General features: G+C 38.8%; 1 protein-coding gene across 1 annotated transcript in view; it reads right to left on the bottom strand.

The window, feature by feature from the left end:
* Positions 1 to 21,573, bottom strand: part of LOC126475356 (proton channel OtopLc) — a 763,792-nt gene that overhangs the window by 108,276 nt on the left and 633,943 nt on the right. Inside the window, exons 7-8 of the mRNA XM_050103169.1 lie at positions 12,281 to 12,482; positions 5,647 to 5,807 (exon numbers count right to left, since the gene is read on the bottom strand). Of these exons, the coding sequence (XP_049959126.1) occupies positions 5,647 to 5,807; positions 12,281 to 12,482 (363 nt within the window). The remainder of the gene's footprint in view (positions 1 to 5,646; positions 5,808 to 12,280; positions 12,483 to 21,573) is intronic.

Genomic DNA, 21,573 nt, shown 5'->3' with positions numbered 1-21,573 from the left:
TGTACCAGTGCATAATAAATGCGTATTCAATACTTAGTGTGTGTTATCTCCAAACGATCCTATGTGATAACCACATATCTTTCACATAAATGATGACTCTGCCTATTTCCACTCAGATCATCCTTTCAGGAAGAACCGTTTTGCTTGAACATGTCACTACATTTAAGATTCATCTTCTGCTGATACAAAGATAGGGGTGTTCTTTGTGCTAAATGTTTTAATTTCTCCATGTGCATTCTGAAAAAACACATCTTCCACCGTAGTACATGACTGTTAAGAGTAGTGGGTAGTGGGAAGATACTGACTGCTCCAGGATTAGAATGTCTCACCAAAGATTTCCATGTCACACAGAATGAGGCCACATTGCATCATTGCTGTGATTGCGAGAGAAAGAGTTGCTACGTGCTACTAGGTTAGTACCTAATTCAATTTCTCATTGAGTGAATAGTTTTGTGTGTATTGCAGCGTATCTTTGGAATGCCTGGAGAAGCTTCTGTTAAGAACTATGGTATGAATTTGTGATTGCCATGTTTCTTCCATACACAATGTAATTTGTTCAAGGGTAGGTCTGCCCAAAAGAGGAACTAAAAATGTTGCCCATGATCAAGTTGTATACTACATTAATATTATAATGTCTTTGTAAAGTATTTTGCTTTAAAATTTGTATATTGTCCTTGTTGTTGCTGTTGTTTTCAGTCCAGAGACTGGTTTGATGCAGCTCTCCATGCTACTCTATTCTGTGCAAGCTGCTTCATCTCCCAGTACCTACTGCAAACTACATACTTCTGAACCTACTTAGTGTATTCATCTCTTCATCTCCCTCTACGTTTTTTACCCTCCACACTACCCGCCAATACTAAACTGGTGATCCCCTGATGCCTCAGAAAATGTCCAAACAACCGATTCCTTCTTCTAGTCAAGTTATGCCACAAATTTCTCTTCTCCCCAATTCTATTCAGCACCTCCTCATTAGTTACATGATCTACCGATCTAATCTTCAGCATTCTTCGGTAGCACCACATTTCAAAAGCTTCTATTCTCTTCTTGTCTAAACTATTTATCATCCATGTTTCACTTCCGTACAGGGCTTCACTCCATACAAATACTTTCAGAGAAGACTTCCTGACACTTAAATCTACACTCAATGTTCACAAATTTCTCTTCTACAGAAATGCTTTCCTTACTACTGCCAGTCTACATTTTATATCCTCTCTGCTTCAACCATCATCAGTTATTTTGCTCCCCAAATAGCAAATATTGTACTTATACTTTCAAAAATATCAAAAGCATATGGATGTATCTGATACCTATTCCTATGTAATAAAAGATTGGAAAAAATAAGTAACTGGGCAATGCCAAAGAATCAGTTTGAAACCTATAAAGCTTAAATGTTTAAAGCCACAGAGCTCTCCATGTGAATAGAGAAGAAAGGTGGAGATGTGGAGTGGGGACTTCCACATCAACCACAGCAGGATATGATTGCCTCAATAAACAAAATAAATGTAACAGACAAACAAGATTCCCTAAATGACCTAGCCACAACCGCAATTTCCCATATTTTATGCTGCATTTTTTCCCCATTCAGCTAAAAAATAAAATAAAAAATCTAAGATTTTAAAAAAAATAATGAGTCAATACTGCAAACAGCAAATCCCATAGTGGAATATATGCACAGGGACAGCAGAGTTAGAATTCCAAAATACCTGAACAATGGCCTACATGAAATTCGCCAACTGACACTGCACATGAGTCTGACCACCTATTTCTGAGTTAATAATACAGCATTCTTGGTAAATGGCGTAGTTGCTGCAAAGTATATCACTTATAGTATTAGATTTTGAGGCAAGTCTGTGCACTCACCACGAATATTCTTAGCCCAATAATGGGCAGTCAGACTGATCTGCAGTGTCAGTTCTCGAACTTCATGTAGGTCATCATTCAGTATTTCAGAATTCTCTCTCTGCTGTCCCTGTGTATATATTTTATCATGAGATTCGTTGCTGGCAATACTGACTCATTCATAAGAAACTGTAACATTCATTCACTGAACACCAAATGGAAAAACTATATACACTGTGGATAAAATTTCCTTAAGCATTGTACAGAAATATGTGCACTACACAGCAGCTTTCATTTTCAATATGCTTCCAGAAGAACTAAAAACAATTGAGTGATGAAACCCAAATATTCACAGAACCAGATAAACAAATAAAACCTTTCTTGTACTTTTCTTTGTTTTTATTTTGCCTGACCTGTATTCCTTTTCTTTTTTCTATTTGGTCAGTGAACAGTCTTTAATTAAATAGAAAAGAGATATGGAATGAATATGTGTCATTTGTGTTACAACTGAATGTCTCAGAATTGTGTCATGCAAATTGGAGGACCTAAAATATCAAGCAGAATTTTAAATTCATAAACTGCAATGCTTAAATATTTCAGAAATTAGACATTGAGAATTATTCTTTGTCTTAACCCCCGAGAATGATGCTGTTATTCACAATGGCCAAATAATATTTTGTAAGCCCTGAACCAAAGGGCACTAACTCTGCTTTTATTTACTGGTGTCTTCATATTCAAAAGACTATTCTGTTAATGAAAAATAACTGCATTGGAATAATGCATCTCCCAAATTACAAAGCCTAATCACTGGGAAAAGCTTATTTTTATATTTTCTTAAGGTATGTCATAATGACTGTTGAATTAATTAACTAGAGAACTCTGTATTATACAGTAACAAAATCAAGTCAAGTCATTTACACATTCCATTTGCATGAAATTAACTATTGTTGTTGTGGTTTTAAGCCCAAAGACTAGTTTGATGCAGCTCCTCACAGTACTCTATCCCGTGCAAGCCTTTCCATCTCTGAAAACTACAGCAATCCATATCTGTTTGAACCTACTTACTGTACTCATCTCCTCTTGCTCTCTTTCTGTAGTTATTTACCTCCCCCCCCCCTCCCTCCCTCTTTGTGTGTGTGTGTGTGTGTGTGTGTGTGTGTGTGTGTGTGTGTGTGTCTCCATAGATTTCTTAATTTCTATTCAGTACCTCCTTTTTAATTATGTGATCTACCCATCTAATCTTCAGCATTCTTCTGTAGCATCACATTTCAAAATCTTCTATTCTCTTCTTGTCTGAACTACTTATCATCCACATTTCACTTCCATACAGGCTACACTCCAGATGAAGGTCTTTAGGAAAGACCTAATATATTTAAATTTATATTTGATATTAACAAATTTCTCTTCTTCAGAAACAATTTTCTTTCTATTACAGTCTACGCTTCATAAATGCTCAACTTTGGCAACCATCTGTTATTTTACTGCCTAGATAGCAAAACTCACTGCCACTTTTAGTGTCTCTTTTTCTAATCTACAGGGTGATTATAATTAAAGTTAAACTTTCAAAATGCTGTAGAAATAACACCACTGGTCAGAATGATGTCAAATTCCAATGGAATATTATTGGAGAAGGGGGAAAATGTATGACAGAAGAAAAAAAGTAGTGTGAAAATTGATCAATAGATGGCACTGTATGTGTCAGAATACATAAATGAAAACACCTGTCATGCGCTCGACCCATTAAAGTTGGTATAAATACGCTGGGTTATCCTTTTTGTGTCTGTGACATTCGCCATGACTGTCTCTATGCAGGATCATGCTCTGCTTGTAAAGCTGTATTACAAGGACGATGACTGTGTACACGTTGCTCTCCAGAAGTTCCGGACATTGAAGGGTTTGGAAAAAGGTGTTGGTCCAATAACTGCCATGGGTCTGGAGAAAATGATTTGGAAATTTGAAAAGATGAGTTCTTTTGGTGTGCAACCTGGCAAAGAGAGGAAACAAAATGATTTGATGTCAGTGGAAGCAGTGGCCACAGCAATGCAGGAGGAGACGAGTGGTGGTGTGCAAATGTGTAGTGCACGGAGAATTGCCTGAACATTGGACATACCCATGAGCCCTGTGTGTAAAATCCTATGAACCATCCTTCTTTGCTATCTATTCAAAATTATCCATGTGCACGAGTTGCTTCCATTGACCTGCCAGCAAGAGACCTTTGCTTTATAATTTCTTGCTCGCATGGAAGCAGACAGTAACTGGCTGTGGAAGATTTTGTCAGCAGACGAAGCCCACTTCCATCTGACAGAATACTGTTGAATATGAGAAACAGAAAATTCACATGCAAATCAACCAGTACTACTTCATCCTGGAAAGGTCACAGAGGGGTGCAGGTTTACAGCATCATTTATCATAGGGCCATATTTTTTTGAAGAGAGAGGTGCTTCCGGTGCTGTTACCTGTAAAGTCACTGGCAAGTGCTATGAGTGTTTTTTGAACAACCACATCATTCCAGCTTTTCAACAGCATGGATGCGATCATTTTTATGGAAGATGGCACACTCCGCACATTGCAAAGCCAGTTAAGCAGCTGCTGAAGTGCCACTTCGGAAATGCTAGAATTATCAGCTGCCATTTCACTACAGCCTGGCCGTCCTGATCACCTGATCTTAATCCGTGTGACTTCTGGCTGTGAGGCTATCTGAAAGATGTTGTGTTAAGTGTTCCGATCACAAACTTAGCTGCATTGAAAGCACACATTACGCAACACCTTCTGAATGTGATCCCGGAAACACTTCAATCAGTTGTGGATTATGCTGTTTCTTGATATAAACTTGTTGCAGAAAATGGTGGACAGAATATTGACTATGTTTTGCGCCAGTCACATGGAAATTAATAATCTGATTTGATTTTGATTGATGCTTTTTATGCATTTTTTGGCCTCAGGGCAGTTAAAAATCAATGTTATTGGTGCTTTTTATGCGGGTTTTTGCCTGAGGACAACTAAATACTGATTTTTCCCGTCTGATGACCTTGCCGTAGTGGATGGGCTTATGTAACTAACAGTATCACACCTGTGCACCCATGCACATTCTTGTATGATTCATTTGTCGTTCATAGTTGACCACCATTAAATTATGATGCTTACAGTGCCATCTATTGCTACATTTCGTAACTATTTATTCTTCTTCTGTCATATGTTGTCTCCCTTCTCCGATAATATTCTGTTGCAATTTGACATCATTCTGAGCAGTGTTCTTATTTCTACAGCGGTTTGAAAGTTTGACTTTCATTATAATCTCCCTGTACTTTCCTCAGCATTATTTGATTTAATCTGACTACATTCCATTACCCTTGTTTTACTTTTGTTAACATTCATTTTATTTTCTCCTTGCAAGGCATTTTTGATTCCATTCAGCTGGTCAGTTTACTTTCAGCAGAGTGATAAATATAACTAAGTCACCACTGACATATGTTATAAATTTTAAATTTAGAGGTATTTTTTCCAGTATGATACTTATTAGTTGCCACTTGCGAGTTGTGTATTATCACAGCAACTGATGGTCCCATGGCAAAAATTTAGGATAATCTACCCAGACAACATATGAAGAGAAAAGATTATTGGATTTTCACACTTTTATAAAAACCTGGTTACAAAGATTGCTAGAAAGGGACTGCAGAAGATACATTTTGAAGGACCCATGAACAATACTAAGTCAAGCAGGAATTACCTTTGATGTACAAAACATGGCAATGTTTATATCAAACAGGAAAAAAATCAGTGCACAGTAGAGAACAAGATTATACATACCCTTGAGTTCATGAATATAAAGTACATCTGCATGAAAGTGAAAATCATCTGTAACACTGGATTAATTCCTCGAAGTATCTGGTAGCAAGGAGAGTTGAAGGGAATTTCGAAGAAAGCTCCACATTCAAGTCCATTGTAGATCATTGTCCCAAGGCCAAATGCTAGTTTGAAATTAAACAAACCACATTACTACAGTACAAAATAGACTTGCAACAGCCTTTATCTTATGTGTACAGTATAACAATGGAAACTCCAGGTTGGAATATCAGCAATATAAAGAAAAGAGAGATTGTTACCACGAAGATGACACATTGAGTTGCAGATAGGCACAAGGAAAAGACATTTACACATTAACTTTCAGTCAAAGCCTTCATCAAAAACAAGCACACCTCACACAAACATGACCACCATCTTAGCCAGCGCAGACCAGTCCGAGTATCATGTTTCCTCAGACTGGTTCGAGCTGCTGGAGATGATGGTCATATGTGTGCATGTGTGTGTGTGTGTGTGTGTGTGTGTGTGTGTGTGTGTGTGTGTGTGTTTTTTTTTCCTTTCCTGATGAAGGCTTTGGCTGAAAGCTAAGAGTAAGTGTCTTTTCACTGTACCTGTCTACAACTCAATGTGTCATCTTTTCATTGAGTATACAGTATTCACATATAGCAAACAATGGAGGATCCAGGATGAAATAACAACTAGATAGAAAGGATAGATTGCTGCTCACCACATAGACGAGGCACTGAATCACAGACAGGCACAATGAAAAAGAATGTTAAAATGTTTAAGCTTTTGGACAAAGTCTTTCTTCTGAAGTAGAAACACACATGCATCCACACAGCTGAGCCATGTGGACTCAATACTAAATTGAATTCCTCCCTCTAGGATCATCTTTGCCTTTTAACTTTGGACCTCACAAGTGGCGCCCTCACTAATGATGAAAGTGCAATGTAGGAAGGCTTCATAATTGGTGAGGTCAGTGAGGAGCTGGAATTTGTTTTGGAAGTGCGAGTGACTCAAGGCTTTCGATGGTGTGGGGTCCAATGGTCCACCCTAATGATGGTTCACAAGCAGTCACTGTCTGTCCTGCCAAGTGGTTTGTGTTAGTGGGCATCCTAGTGTAGTTTGGAGCCGACGGCTACTTGGAGTTGTTTTTGGGACTGGCTCAATGCTAGCACAGATGCCCGAGAGTCTTGGCATCTTAAGGAGTGGAAGAATGGCCCCATCCTGCCCACTCTTAAAGAGAGTTGCCTTTGCCTCTCACCTCTCTTCCTTCTCTTTCATGTTCTGGTGGGTTTTGTGTTACCTTCACATGTGATCAATCACACTACAATATGGTTATTTGCTATAACTGTATACTGAAGGCTGCTGTCTTGCCTGTCTTCCTCCATCTCCCCTTTCTAAAAATAGTTATTTGTTACTTAGGAAAAAACATGTATTTCGTTTCAGTGTATGAAAGGTGTTTTATAGTTAATGGCAGCTGGGCATGAGACATTATCCCAAATTAATTTAGTGAAGTTAACTGTCTGTTATTGTCCATTAAGGGGTCACAGATCATCTTTAGAAATCCTAGAATTTGCTGCTTAATAAGGTTATTTCTTATAACTGTTTAATGAAAGCTGCTGTCTTGCCTTTCCCTTCTAAATATCACTGTTTGTTGCTTATAAAAATCTGATTCCAGTGTAATGATAGGTGGTTCTCATAACTAAAAGTAGCTGTATGTGACAAATTCTCCTAAACTTCAGTGCATTTTAATTCAGTAAAATTGTTTCTTGGAGGCTACCTCTTTTTAAATATTGTTATTTGTTGGTTTTACAAACAGTTCTTGATTTCAACATAATGACAGGTGTTTTGGTAATTAATAACAGCTGTGTCTGAGACATTCAGCTAACTTCTCTGTGACCTCACCCCTGCAACTGACTATTCAGTCAGTATTGTTTGTTTGTTGATATCTATTTGATGGTAATTAATTAAAAATCCTGACAATTGTTTAAACAGTACTTGTTTGGTATTGGTCTTCACAAATTTTTTGCTCTAAACCTGTTGAATGCTGTAGCAAGGATGTGGGGGCTCCAGTCCTTCCATTTGAGCACATTATCTGACTTCACCATCCCAGTTCCACCTATCAACAACCACAACTCCCAAACACATGGCCACTGTCTCCAGGTGCTGGGGCAGTTGGGTCCCAGTGCCCAGAGACAGTGGTCATATGTGATAGATCTGTGCTTGTGTGGATGGATGTGTTTCCACCTCAGAAGAGGGAGTTTGTCCAAAAGCTTAAATACGAGGGTTATTCCAAAAGTAAGGTCCGGTTATAAAAAAAAAATCAAAACTAAAATGTTTTTTCAAAACAATTGTTTTATTTACATTCCTTACATCTTTATCTATTTTTCTACATAACTTCCATACTTATTTAAACATTTGTCACATCGTTCAACAAGCTTTTGAATGCCCATGTTATAGAAATCGGCCGCCTCTGATGATAACCAGTCCTTAACTGCTTCTTTCACTTCATCATCTGTGTCGAAGCGCTTGCCGCCGAGAAACTCCTTTAAGTAACGGAACAGGTGGAAATCACTTGGCGCCAGGTCCGGACTGTAAGGAGGATGGCCCATCTGTTCCCATCCAAATTTCTTGATCAGAGCTTGCGTTTCATTTGCAGTGTGGGGTCTGGCATTGTCATGCAACAACAAGATTCCAGACGACAAAAGACCACGTCGCTTATTCTGGATTGCACGTCGAAGTTTAGTCAGGGTAGCGCAGTAGGCGGCTTTATTAATCGTTGTTCCTCTCTCCATAAAGTCGACTAACAATACTCCACGTCTATCCCAGAACACAGTCGCCATAACCTTACGTGTTGAGATTGTCTGCTTTGCCTTGACCTTGACTGGCGATGACGTGTGACGCCATTGCATTGACTGACGTTTAGACTCTGGAGTGATGTGAGAAACCCATGTCTCATCCCCTGTGACAACATTGTCTAAAAGACTGTCACCTTCCTTATGATATCGCTCCAAAAAATCAAGAGCAAAAGCCATTCTTTTCATTAGTTGGGGCTCAGTAAGCAGCCTGGGAACCCAACGGGCACACAATTTGTGAAACTTCAAATGTTCAGACACAATTCTGTACAAAGTTGTTCTACTCACATTCGGAAAATGCATGTCTACGTCTGTAATAGTGAATCGGCGATCTTCACGAATTTTTTTGTCAACCGCATTGACCAAATCGTCTGAAATCACTGATGGTCGGCCACACCGTGGTTCATCGTGCACATTATCCCGTCCTTCATTAAAAGCTCGCACCCACTTGCGCACTTTACTGTCGCTCATTATGTTAGGACCATACACTTCAGTAATCTGCCGATGGATTTCCGCCGATGAATTGTTTCTTGCAGACAAAAACCGTATCACTGCCCTTACTTCACAATCGGCGGGCTGATCAATTGTCTTAAACATTGTAAAGTGACACTGTGAACTACACTCAGCAACAGTAACAAAGCGAATGGCGGCGTTTGACGCGCAAGGCTTGCCGGGAGTCGGCGCGCATGCGTGTTTTGTCATTGGCGCCAAATTTCAATAGTTACGGCGAATCGGACCTTACTTTTGGAATAACCCTCGTATTTTAGCATTCTTTTTCATTACGCCTATCTACGACTCAACATCTCCTCTACATCGTCAGTAGCAATCAATCCTTTCTATATTCACATACAGAATTCTTAAAAAATGTTGCATAAAAAAGAATTCTTTTATATTCTATCAGTTAATAAAATATTAATTATGCTCAACAGAGTGCTTAAACAATATGAACAACACTAGTATTTCCAATTTTCTACTTTTTGAAAAAAGTAGTTTGATATAAGGACTACAACTGAGAGAAGCTTTCCACTGTCCTCCAAAAATAGTCTTTTACAGCACCTTGAGTTGCTTTCCTTTTATATAAAAAGTCACATGACATAAAAACGTAATTACATTAATGTCTTCCGGAGGTGTACCAACATATCCCATTCATATTATACTAGAGTTTGTAATATTTAGCAGCTTATAGTAGAAGACTCTTTTTTATTTATCAGAATGTAAATAGTATCATGTTTTATATTCTTTCTTGAAGTATGGAATGAAAGCTTTTCTCAAAAATAATATATTGTCCGTTTTCTATACTCATGCCATTAGAAAGCAGACCTAAAAAGACAGAGATTCATAAGAAAACAAGAATAAAATAAAATGCAAAGACACTGATAATTTCAAAAACAAAACTCTTAATGTGTGCTGAATAAATTTACTAAAATAGTGATATTATGAAGTGCAGGTCTACTTTAGCATACACCAAGAGTTTCATTTCTGAAACTTTGGATGTTTTTGAATTTTGTTTTAGCTATATTTGCTTCTGTGTTTGTATTTTTGGAAGAAAGCACAGATCACATTCTTTTACAAGAATCCAATATCCTCAACATCCATTTGTTGCAGAATCTTAGAACATATTCTGATTTCAAACATAATGAGATATTCCAAACCGAATGGCCTCCCCCATGCCAACCAGCATGGATTCTGAAAACATCAATCATGTAAAATCATACTTGCACTTTTCTCATACAGCATCCTGAAAGCCATGGATTAAGGCAGTCAGGTTATGCAGTATTTCTCAATTTCCAAAAAGCATTTTGCTCAGTGCCAGGTTTTTTGACCCATGGGAGACTGTCAAAGAGATGCTTAAGAAAGTGAACTGGCAGATACTTGAAGATAGATGCAAACTATCTTGAAGAAAACCTACTTACAAAGTTTCAAGAACCAACTTTAAATTATGAATCCAGAAACGTACTACAGCTCCCTACATATTGTTTCCAAAGGGATTGTCAGGATAAGATTAAATTAATTACAGCACACAGAGGCATCTGAACAGTCATTCTTCCCATGGTCCATATATGAATGGAAAGGGAAGAAGCCCTAGTAACTGCTATGCACTTCACATTGATTTACAGAGTATGGATGCAAATGCATATATATATTTTAGGCTTGCATGAGGACAACAATTGTCTAACTAAGCCAGTACTACTATTTCAGTAAAACAACAGCCTGAAGTAACCAATGACTACCTTTGACAGTTTTGTATTTTCATGAACTGTTAAAATATGTATTTTTTGCTTTGATTTTTGAGATCTGAATATCATCTTTGAAGCTACTTATGTAAAGAAAGAGAACTTATTACCTGAGCATACAGAAATGGTAGCCCTTAATCAATTTTTTTTAAATGTCAAATATAAGTCACAAGAATTTTATTAGAAATCATATTTTCTGGAAGACTGATTTATCTTATACAGTTCAGTCTACTATATTAAAGCTTGGAACTTCTGCAGTAACAATTCTTCTAACGAACAGAGGAAAATTATTACATAATACTTTTCAATTCATCTAAAGTTTTTCTATTGAACCATACTGAAAATAATATTTTTAATCTCAATCTATAAATCTCTATCCCTTGCTCTGGATGTTGCTGCTAGATTCCAGCACATAGAGTAGATACGTAAGAAATGTGCTATAGATTTTTAAAGTGAAATGAACATCTGTGAGACATTTTCATGGAGAACGTGCGGTAGAAAAAGATTTTTCATAATTTTGTTGTCTGCAGACTGACACCGAGTTATATGCATAGTTTTCCTTCTCTATCATCTATACTCCTACAATAATTTCACTATACTTCAGTGCCTTGATTTATTCTTCAACTGAATTTTATAGCAACACCTGATCTCTTCCTCCCTCCCTCCCCCCCCCCCCCCTCCCCCACATATTTTTTTTCTGTCTTTCTTCCATCTCCATTTTCTGCTCTCTTCTCAGTTCTCCTTTATTTCTTTGTCTCATTTCTTCTATTTTTTGGATGTTATATTTCTTTATAATTTTCTACTGTCTTGTCTTGTGGCACACCTCATTTTTCCATTAATGGCCACAGATTTCTGAAAACCAATCCAGAAACATTTACTGTAGCAGAAACTTTAAACAATATTTTAAAGTGGTTTATTCAAAATAAAATAATGAAAAATGAAAAATAAAGTTGCAGCACTATGTTTCTCAAAACCATAAAGGAAGTTTGAAAAGGATTTAAAAAATTTATACTACAATTAAGACCCCCATAACATAGGCCCCAATACACACACATTTCACTATACCTGAGCAAAAAAATTATATATGGTAAAATATATGGGATGAACAAAAATATATTAGTACAATGCTAAACCATAACATTTCTTATTTAATTCTTCTCTTGCTACTTTCTGACAACTGTGTATTTGAAGGTCATCATCAGCTTGATACATGTTTTGCTGCTGTCAGGTCAGGTCTCTTTCTTTAAAGAAAGAACTTTACTGATAAAGATATTTGAGTTACCTTAGGTTGCATTGTTTCATAAAATCCCTGAACTTAAAAAAAGAACCAGTCATATACACTTCTATATCTGACATGAATTTCAATAACTGTTTTGTCCATATCATTCTTTTTACTGTGCTACTTGCTGATTTGACTTCAACAAATTTATCTGTGTGTGTGTGTGTGTGTGTGTGTGTGTGTGTGGTATGAAGAACTTTCTGAAAGATGTATTACAGTTTTGAAAGATGTTTTACAGCTACTAATAAAAAATAATTTCTATTGCTCACCTATAGCACCTACTCTTAGAAAGAAACTTCCATGGCTGTGAATGTTCTGTGAAGTTTTTCGTTTACGTGCAGGTCTCCCAGACTCCAGTTCTACCATCTCTGGTGGATCACATGAACCAGTCAACTTTTCTTGTGTAGGACTGTCTCCACCACCATCATTCAAATTCACATCTTTGCTGGTTCTCAAGTTGCGCAGAACACCCTGTATTAAAGTATATTGTTAATTGAAAGGTGTAGGTACAACTTACAGGAGAACAAATTTCCATCACAGCAGCGGAAGTTTACTTAATTATTCTTCTTAGCACATTTCCCTACATCTGGACTGTCATCTCAGTCTAATTCCCCTGCCTGTTGCATTTCATACTACTTCTTCCTGTGTACATCTGTCTCATGTTCTTTCCAATAGAATACTACATACCTTACTGTCCTTTTCGATCTCTGCAATTTCAGTTCCTCCTTTGTAATTAGTATGGATTTCCCTCCACTCCCATATCCAAACAGTTTCTGTCACTCCATCCACCCCTTCAGATATTTTCTGTCTTCTCATATCACTCCTGACCCTTTTGTCTGCACATGTTATACTGTTTACTACATTAACTGGATCAGCATATGTCAAAAAATTGTGTGCCTTTTGCTGTCTCTGTTCAAAAGAAGCAGCTAACCATTTTGAAAGCTGAAGAAATTATCAACAATATTAACAGTGTCTTGTGTATTTGTCAAAGAAATGTCTTTGTTAACCTTGTGTGCATCTTGAAGTTTAAAAAAAAATACTTGATGTAGTGAACAGAAGAAAATGTATTTGGGGTTGAGCAATAATTTCAATGTATTATAATAAAGAGATGTATAGAATAGAGCATGCAGAAGAGGTGAATGATGTGTCTGCAAATCCAGTTCATGAGTGAGAAAGTAATTTCCAAGCCTTTAGTGCAGCTCTGTCCTGACTTTCTTGTCATTCTATAAGCACAGTTGGGAATTTTCTAATGAAAATATTTAAAGCTGTTGAGTCAAACCTGTTCACCTTTTACATACACTATGATTTTTGATTTTAAAATGCTGATGAAAATATTAAACTATTTAAAGGTAATAAACCATTTTTGCATACTTTAAAGATTTTCCATGCCTTTGAGTAGCAGCATGCTGTGAGCATTTTGTTACTTTCAGCATACAAGAAAACAATGTCCCTTAAAAAAAGCAATCACATTTATGAACACAAGCAGCATTTGGAAAATAGTACGATACATATTTAAAGATTTCCTGTCTTACTGTATGAGTGAGAGACAGATGCCAGTTACCGCATTTTTAAGACATTCACACCTCCTAAAATGTATATACAGAATAGTAGTGGTGCTCAAATATCTCATTTGTTTCATGTACTCATTCTTAACCATTTTGTCACTAAAAACATTTTTTGTTCCTAAAATTGCAGACTTGTGTGTTACATGGAGTTGGTATGTTTTCACGTTTCTAATTCCATTTTCTAGATCTACAACATGAATAGCAGTGCTAGAGAGCTAATGCAATAGTGAGACATAGTTTTGTGGTATAATGTTTCCAAACTGGGATGCTTACATTAAATTTCATGTTCTAGTTCTTACTAAAACTACAACTGTTTTAATGTCAAATGTTCAGCATGTGCAAATGGTAAACTGAAACTGTACATTAAATAATGTTCAGTAACGTGTTGTACCGAATAACACAGCTCTGCAGTGATATTCTGGAGAACAATGTGCTGACAGAGCAACACATTTAACCCTTTAATGCTGACTATCGTGAATCCACATCATGTGAAACAACACTAATAAATGGAAGGTTAACTGTTTTTTAAGTGGCACTGGTGGTAGGTGCAGATTCTACATGGAGCTACCAAAGCTTCTGACATGTGCTGCTGTCTCCCTAGTGTTTTGGGTACTTCTAGAGTGACTTTCTGTTCCCACCTTTCTTCATAAAAACACACACACACACACACACACACACACACACACACACACACACACACACACACACACACACACACACAAGTCTCTACGACGTGACACAAATCACATTTTTGATGTACCATGACAAATAAGTTGCATGTGCAAGTGAATTTGTAAATAATGTTTGTATAAAATATGCATTGTTAGGCATTTGTGTAAATTTGTAGGTGCATGCAAGAGATGAAGTCAAGTGTATTGTAAGCAAATATTTCCATTGATTCATAGTGCCAGAATACTTCAGTGATAAATTGTTTTCATTAATTACATAAATACACCTTAATTTGTTACAAGTTTTTAATGAACAGCCAACCACAACAGTGTTTACTGACTGCATTTCACCTTTATTGGGATGTGGAAATTCTAAAGAACTGCTAACATGCCGAAGCTTGTATGCTATTAGCAACAGATACCTGAGGTTTATGCTCCAAGAAATGTAAATAGAGATTTCATAGCTCATATACCACCTGCGGAAGAACTGTTAAAGTTTTAAAAATCACCATAATGAATTAAATTATCTACTAGAATTCAAATTCAGAATAGCAGAGGTACTCTGCAAGAAGAGAAAAGACATGACAAATAAAATCAGAGAACATAGGGAGAATTATTATGCAAGGAGCATGAAGGTCAAATAAAACTGCTTTCATCAATCTACCATCAAAAATAAAAATCTCCTACTAAATGAAATGTTGCAAGTGTCAATGCCTGTTGTTACAAATATGCAACATTACCCAATTATGTCTGACAGATATAACATATCTTAGATTTGACCTTATGAACTCTATAACACTTCATTATTTGTTACAAAAATTATTTTTGATTTTTTTCTTTCATGTATAAATTCATTCAGGTACCAAGGGGATAAAACATTGTGGTATTGCCTGCACACTCAGACCAGTTACCGATGTCAGAACTCTTCTGTTACAAATTACTTAAGCTGTGAATCATTTAAGGTTACAAAATCAGAATTGTGTTCTCTGTGAGACAATGCCACAAACAAAAAGTGCGCAAAATAGACAGCAAGCTGTCATGAACCATTTAAAAGATGGATAGAAAGAGACTTTATGGTGATATGAAAAATCCTTGGTAGTATACAAACTGAAGAAAGAGCAATGGTAATCACCCTCCGAATAATTGATGCACTGAGTGGCAGACAAGCATACAAACAAGATGTGGAAGGTGCAACATAGCTATTAGATAATGTCTTTCTTCAGTACTTTTTAAGAACAAAACAAAAACACACACATATTGTTCCGGCACTGTGTGTGTAGTTTTGGTTAGGAGTTGCGTTGGATGGAGCAAGTGAAAGGAACTGGGAAGCAGGAGGGCAGGCATGGGGAAAAGAGGAGGGACCAAGGCAAAAAATTAGAATATGGCACCAACAAGCTTACTTTGATACAGACGGGGGACACTGACCAGCGGGGCAGGGGGGGGGGGGGAGGGGAGGGGGGGTGAAATAGAGAAGGGGAAAGGATGGAGAGCAGGATATAACAGAGGAAAAAGGAGATTGTGGAGATAACAGTTTGGGTTTATAGCGAAGGATGGATAAATCAATCTAAACTGAATAGGTGGGAAACAGTTGGGGGAGGGGCAGGAAGGGAGGATATTGAAGTCTTGTAGTGGAGTTCATTTTGGTGGAAAGATGACTGGTGATCATTCATACATAAATGGCTGTGTACAGGTTGCAGCAGAGTTGATGAATAATATGAAGTAATCTACAAAGATTGGTAAGCAGGAAGTTATTGAGATATACAGGGTGATTCAAAAAGAATACCACAACTTTAGGAATTTAAAGCTCTGCAATGACAAAAGGCAGAGCTAAGCACTATCTGTCGGTGAATTAAGGGAGCTATAAAGTTTCATTTAGTTGTACATTTGTTCGCTTGAGTCGCTGTTGACTAGGTGTCAGCGTCAGTTGATGCTAAGATGGCGACCGCTCAACAGAAAGCTTTTTGTGTTATTGAGTACAGTAGAAGTGAATCGACGACAGTTGTTCAGCGTGCATTTCGAACGAAGTATGGTGTTAAATGTATGAACGTGACTCGCCTAAGGTGAACGTTTTCTGTGCCATTTCAGCCAATAAAGTTTTTGGTCCCTTTTTCTTCGAAGGTGCTACTGTAACTGGACTACAGTATCTGGAGATGTTAGAGAATTGGCTGTTCCCTCAGCTCAAACAAGAAGCACAACAATTCATATTTCAGCAGGATGGAGCGCCACCACATTGGCACTTATCTGTCCGTAACTACCTGAACGTCAACTACCCGAGGCGATGGATCGGCCGCCAGGCAGCCCGTGACAGAGCACTTCATCACTGGCCTCCAAGAAGCCCTGATCTTACCCCCTGCGATTTTTTCTTATGGGTGTATGTTAAGGATATGGTGTTTCGGCCACCTCTCCCAGCCACCATTGATGATTTGAAACGAGAAATAACAGCAGCTATCCAAACTGTTACGCCTGATATGCTACAGAGAGTGTGGAACGAGTTGGAGTATCGGGTTGATATTGCTCAAGTGTCTGGAGGGGGCCATATTGAACATCTCTGAACTTGTTTTTGAGTGAAAAAAAAAAAAACCTTTTTAAATACTCTTTGTAATGATGTATAACAGAAGGTTATATTATGTTTCTTTCATTAAATACACATTTTTAAAGTTGTGGTATTCTTTTTGAATCACCCTGTACATCGAGAGGAAAAACTTTAGGGCAATTTAATGTGCAAAAGATATCTACATGGAGTAAATGGCATGGTGGCAGAGTATGAAGTCATGGAGATGGAGGAGTTAGCTGTCCAGATTGAAGTTGTATAACTAAATAATTTGGCCACTGACCAGGTCATTATTCATATAAGTAAGTATGACAGAAAAGAAATAATTTATGAGTGAAACTAACAATTCACCAAATAGGAGCAACACTCAAAAAAGAATGAAATTTTGCTAACTTTTGAAGTTTTTATTATTTTCTGGTGTGCCAGTCAATGACTCACTGCTTCCACCATTAGGTAAGATGTTACCTTCATTCTTAAACTATCTGCATTCTGCCAGCACAGAGATAGTTATAGGTGAAAAAGAAAAATCTACATCACATATCAAGATAGAATTTAGAGAAGAGTACAGGACAGAAAAGTTCAGGGGACACAAAATCAACTACATTCATAAAAAAAATTTGTGTGTGTGTGTGTGTGTGTGTGTGTGTGTGTGTGTGTGTGTGTGTGTGTGTGTGTGTGGGCGCGCGCGCGCGCACGCGCGTGCATTTTTTCCACATCTTCTAAACCACTGGATCATTTTCAGCCAAATTTGGTACATCTACTACCTACGATCTGGGAAGTACTGTGAGACTAACAACCAGGTATCTCCCATAGGGATGGGGGTGAGGAAGGTTAGAATCCATGACATCTAGGCTGCCCTGCATGGCAGGTGTGTTGTATGGGCAGTATCAGAATGTGTTCCAGGGGACATACATATGAGTGGACATGGTTGAGCAGAGAAAGAGGAAGAGGAAGAGATGGATAATGAGGAGGGTGAAGGAGGATATGGACAGATAGAGGTGAAAGGATGAAACTGATTGGGGGGGGGGGGGGAGGAGGAGTTGATGGACAGACAGAGAGGAGGGACAAGGAGATGTACAGAGAGAGAGACAGAGACAGAGAGAGAGAGAGAGAGAGAGAGAGAGAGAGAGAGAGAGAGAGAGAGAGAGACAGAGAGAGAGAGAGAGAGAGAGAGAGAGAGGGGGGGGGGATGGGAAGTTGATGGAAAACAGAGAAGAGGGAGGAAAAGTTGGACAGAAAGAGAGGATGGAGGGAGAGAAGTTAAAACTGGGCCCCAATCAGTAACCTGCCTTCTAATGTGCCAAACCTACTTGGCATTGGTGATGGTAACAGATGAATCCCCAGATAGAATCAGGGCAGTTCTCTAACTTAGGGGGTGGTACAGAGAGGCAATCTTGTTTATATCAAAGACACTTACTCCAGATAATGAACATTATTCACTGATCAAAAAAGAAGAAATGGCCATCATTTCTGGTGTCCATAAATTTCACATTTGGGTTGTGTGGTCACAGATTTCATCTTATAACTGACCATAAACTGAATTTAATTTGTCCCTTTTTGGACTTCAGGCAAAGTTTGCAGAGTGTACAGCACATCACCTTCATCAGGGGGTCCCCTGACAGATTTTCAATACACCATTCACTATCGCAGTAGCCTGAATCAGACTGCCGGGAAATTGTTTATTTTCAGTTAGATAGCCAAATGAAGCATTCCTTATAAATTCCTAGATGTTCCTACAGTGTCTAGACATGACCTGCTTCTTCAAGTCCTGCAGTATGTCCAGTCATGTTGGCCTGCCACTTTGGCAAATGCAGAAACACCTGGCTTCACTGGTTTTACATAGGCTGCACCAACTTCAGAATCAGCAAGGTATGGTGGTCCTTACAGAAGACAACGAATAGTGCTGAGTTAGGGTGCCACCTTCCAGGTATGGTCAGGTGCACCAACACCTGCGCCAATACCACTGGGGGATTTACATGATGAAGCAACTGGCATGCCATATTGTCTACTGGCCTTGTATGGACAACAATGTTGCAGAACTGGTACAGCACTATGCTGTCTGCCGGGTGCCAAAGCTCAGTCATTAGTCTCAAGGCCAGTGCCAAACAACTGTGGGACCAAGTTCACATTGACTTTGTGGACCCTTACCTCAGATCCATGTGGTTAATCATTGTCAACTCTCTCTCTCACTTCCATATATTGGCTATCTGCAGTAGCCAACAATGCTGGACTCAATGGGAGTCTTTGAGTGGATCTTTGCAATAGAGGATGCATCTCAGTTGCTAGTGACCAACAATGGTCCCCAGTTCACAGCAACTAATTTCGAAAGGTTCTGCGCCCACAGTGGAATTAAAAATCTTATGGCACCATCTTTTCATCCAGCCTCAAATGGGCTGGCAGAACTGATTCTTCACACTTTAAAAGTGCAAATATTAAAATCCTTAGGGTCTGTTAAATCAACTTCAGCACCAGACACCTTCCTACTTTCTGACAGTTCCACGCGCATGAATGGTCAAAGCCCAGCCAAACTCCTTCATGGGAACCCTTACAGGGTGCTTCTGGATCTCTCGTTTCCACCTCCAGAACACAAAGCAAACATGGTCACACTATTGCATGTGAATGCATGGCAGTAGGCATGCCCATTTGGCCAAAATCCTGGATGGATTCAGGGATTCATGGTGAAACTATATAGTTGGCAGGTGGTGGTGGTGGTGGTGGTGGTGGTGGTGGTGGTGGTCGCAGCAGTGGCGGTGGCTGCAACACATGGAATGCTGCATTGGTACTGCAACCAATTCTGCTTGTGGTGTTCTGATCAGCGGGCTCCCTTGTCACAGAATCCACCATTGCCAGTATGTTGTATCTCTCTCCACTCTCAGGTGACACAGGATGGCCGCTTGGTCCTCCGTTCCAGTGAGCTGAGTAGTAACCCATTGTTGCCAATCCACCTTCACCAATGGTTGAATCATCAGACCCTCTGCATTCCACAGGACCCACTTCCTCCCAGAAGCCTCTGTGTCTATGCAAGACACTCCGAGTACTGCACCATCACCGTCAGTGGCTGCAGACATTTCTCAGGAGCCTTCCATCAAGACTTCATCCAGTTTCTGGCCACTACCACTGAGTTGTCCTCCCATGCACTGATCAGGCTACTATTGGGCCTATGTGCCAAATCAGTGAGGAGTGGTTTAGTAATGCTGCTGGATGTGCAAATGGAAGATACAGAAATATCGATATGTGTAACATTGCCTGCATCTGGTGAGGGTGCCTGCAGTGTGAAAGCTACTTTTATCACTGGCCGTTCAAATGAATTTTCATAGACAATAGCAATGAGAATGAGTCAGCTTCCAATGAGCCTTCCATTTGAAACTTCCTGGCAGACTAAAACTGTGTGCTGGACCGACACTCGAACTCGGGACCTTTGCCTTTCGCGGGCAAGTGCTCTACCAACTGAGCTACCAAAGCACGACTCACGCCCCATCCTCACAGCTTTACTTCTGCCAGTACCTCGTCTTCTACCTTCCAAACTTTACAGAAGCTGTGAGGACTGGGTGTGAGTCGTGGTTGGGTAGCTCAGTTGGTAGAGCACTTGCCCGCAAAAGGCATAGGTCCTGTATTCGAGTCTCGGTCTGGCACACAGTTTTAATCTGCCAGGAAGTCTCATATCAGCGCACACTCCACTGCAGAGTGGAAATCTCATTCTGGAACCTTCCATTTGCCTGCTGATGTCACGTCTACAAGTGAACTATGACTGCCACCGCTATTTAGCTGGACTGACTTAGACTGTCACTGTACAGAACTTTAAGTGATGATGAATGTGTGGTTTCCACCATCACTATGCTAACACACATGAATATTGAATTGTGGTAGTAGCCCCTGGACTTTTATCAATTTCAGTCATGAACTTTTGCATATTAATTTCTATATGGAATTAAGGCTTATATTAATTTCAATCAGGAACTATTATTGCTTAGTTTCATGAAGTAATAAACTATTTTAATCTGTTGTTACAGAACTGTATTTGTGTTTCATAAATTTTGTTGGGCTTCAAGTAAGACTTACAACAGCTACAATTTATGAATGTAAAACAAATAAATGTGCTGTGAGTCTGTGGAGTAATAACTGTAACATGATACTAAACAATACTGCAAATCCATTTCTGCTCTGCATATCAAACCAGTAAAGCCCCAAGCCCTGATTCCTTAAGGAATTGTGCTCCAGTATATAAAACAACTTCAAATATCTGATTACTTTAGAAATGAGGTAAAGTGTTAAATGTTTGACACTAAGCTTGTAAGCGAGTAAAAGCTTAGAAAATGTTTGAAATTATGTTTAAAGTTTGTTAGAATTTCCTAAGTCCTGTCATTCTTTACTACTGGATGAATATAATCTGACTAATTCGTGCACTGTGAGTCACATTACTTCCCGAATGTACATATACTGATCATCATAAAAAGAACTGAACCAAAAAGGACCCAACTGATCCACTGCAAACTGGGTGGGTATGTTGCACGCCATCAGCTATGCCAGTGATTAGTTCTGCATGGTCGGCTGCATACTCAGGGAGCACGGGTGGGGCCAGGATGTTGGCTCTGAGCACTATGGGACTTAACATCTATGGTCATCAGGGGGCCAGGATGTTGATGTTGTTGTTGTTATTGACATAAAAAGGGCCCCAAACAGCCATGCTCGCCAGCACAACAGCAGGTAGCATCACTAGAGAGTCACCTGAATGTGTATTATGCTCAGGCAACACACCTGGCAGTGGAGTATTCCACTAG

Source organism: Schistocerca serialis, chromosome 4, assembly GCF_023864345.2.
Source record: "Schistocerca serialis cubense isolate TAMUIC-IGC-003099 chromosome 4, iqSchSeri2.2, whole genome shotgun sequence".
NCBI classification, from domain to species: domain Eukaryota; kingdom Metazoa; phylum Arthropoda; class Insecta; order Orthoptera; family Acrididae; genus Schistocerca; species Schistocerca serialis.
The sequence above is the reverse complement of the archived record's forward strand: the minus strand, read 5'-3'. Positions and strand labels throughout refer to the sequence as shown.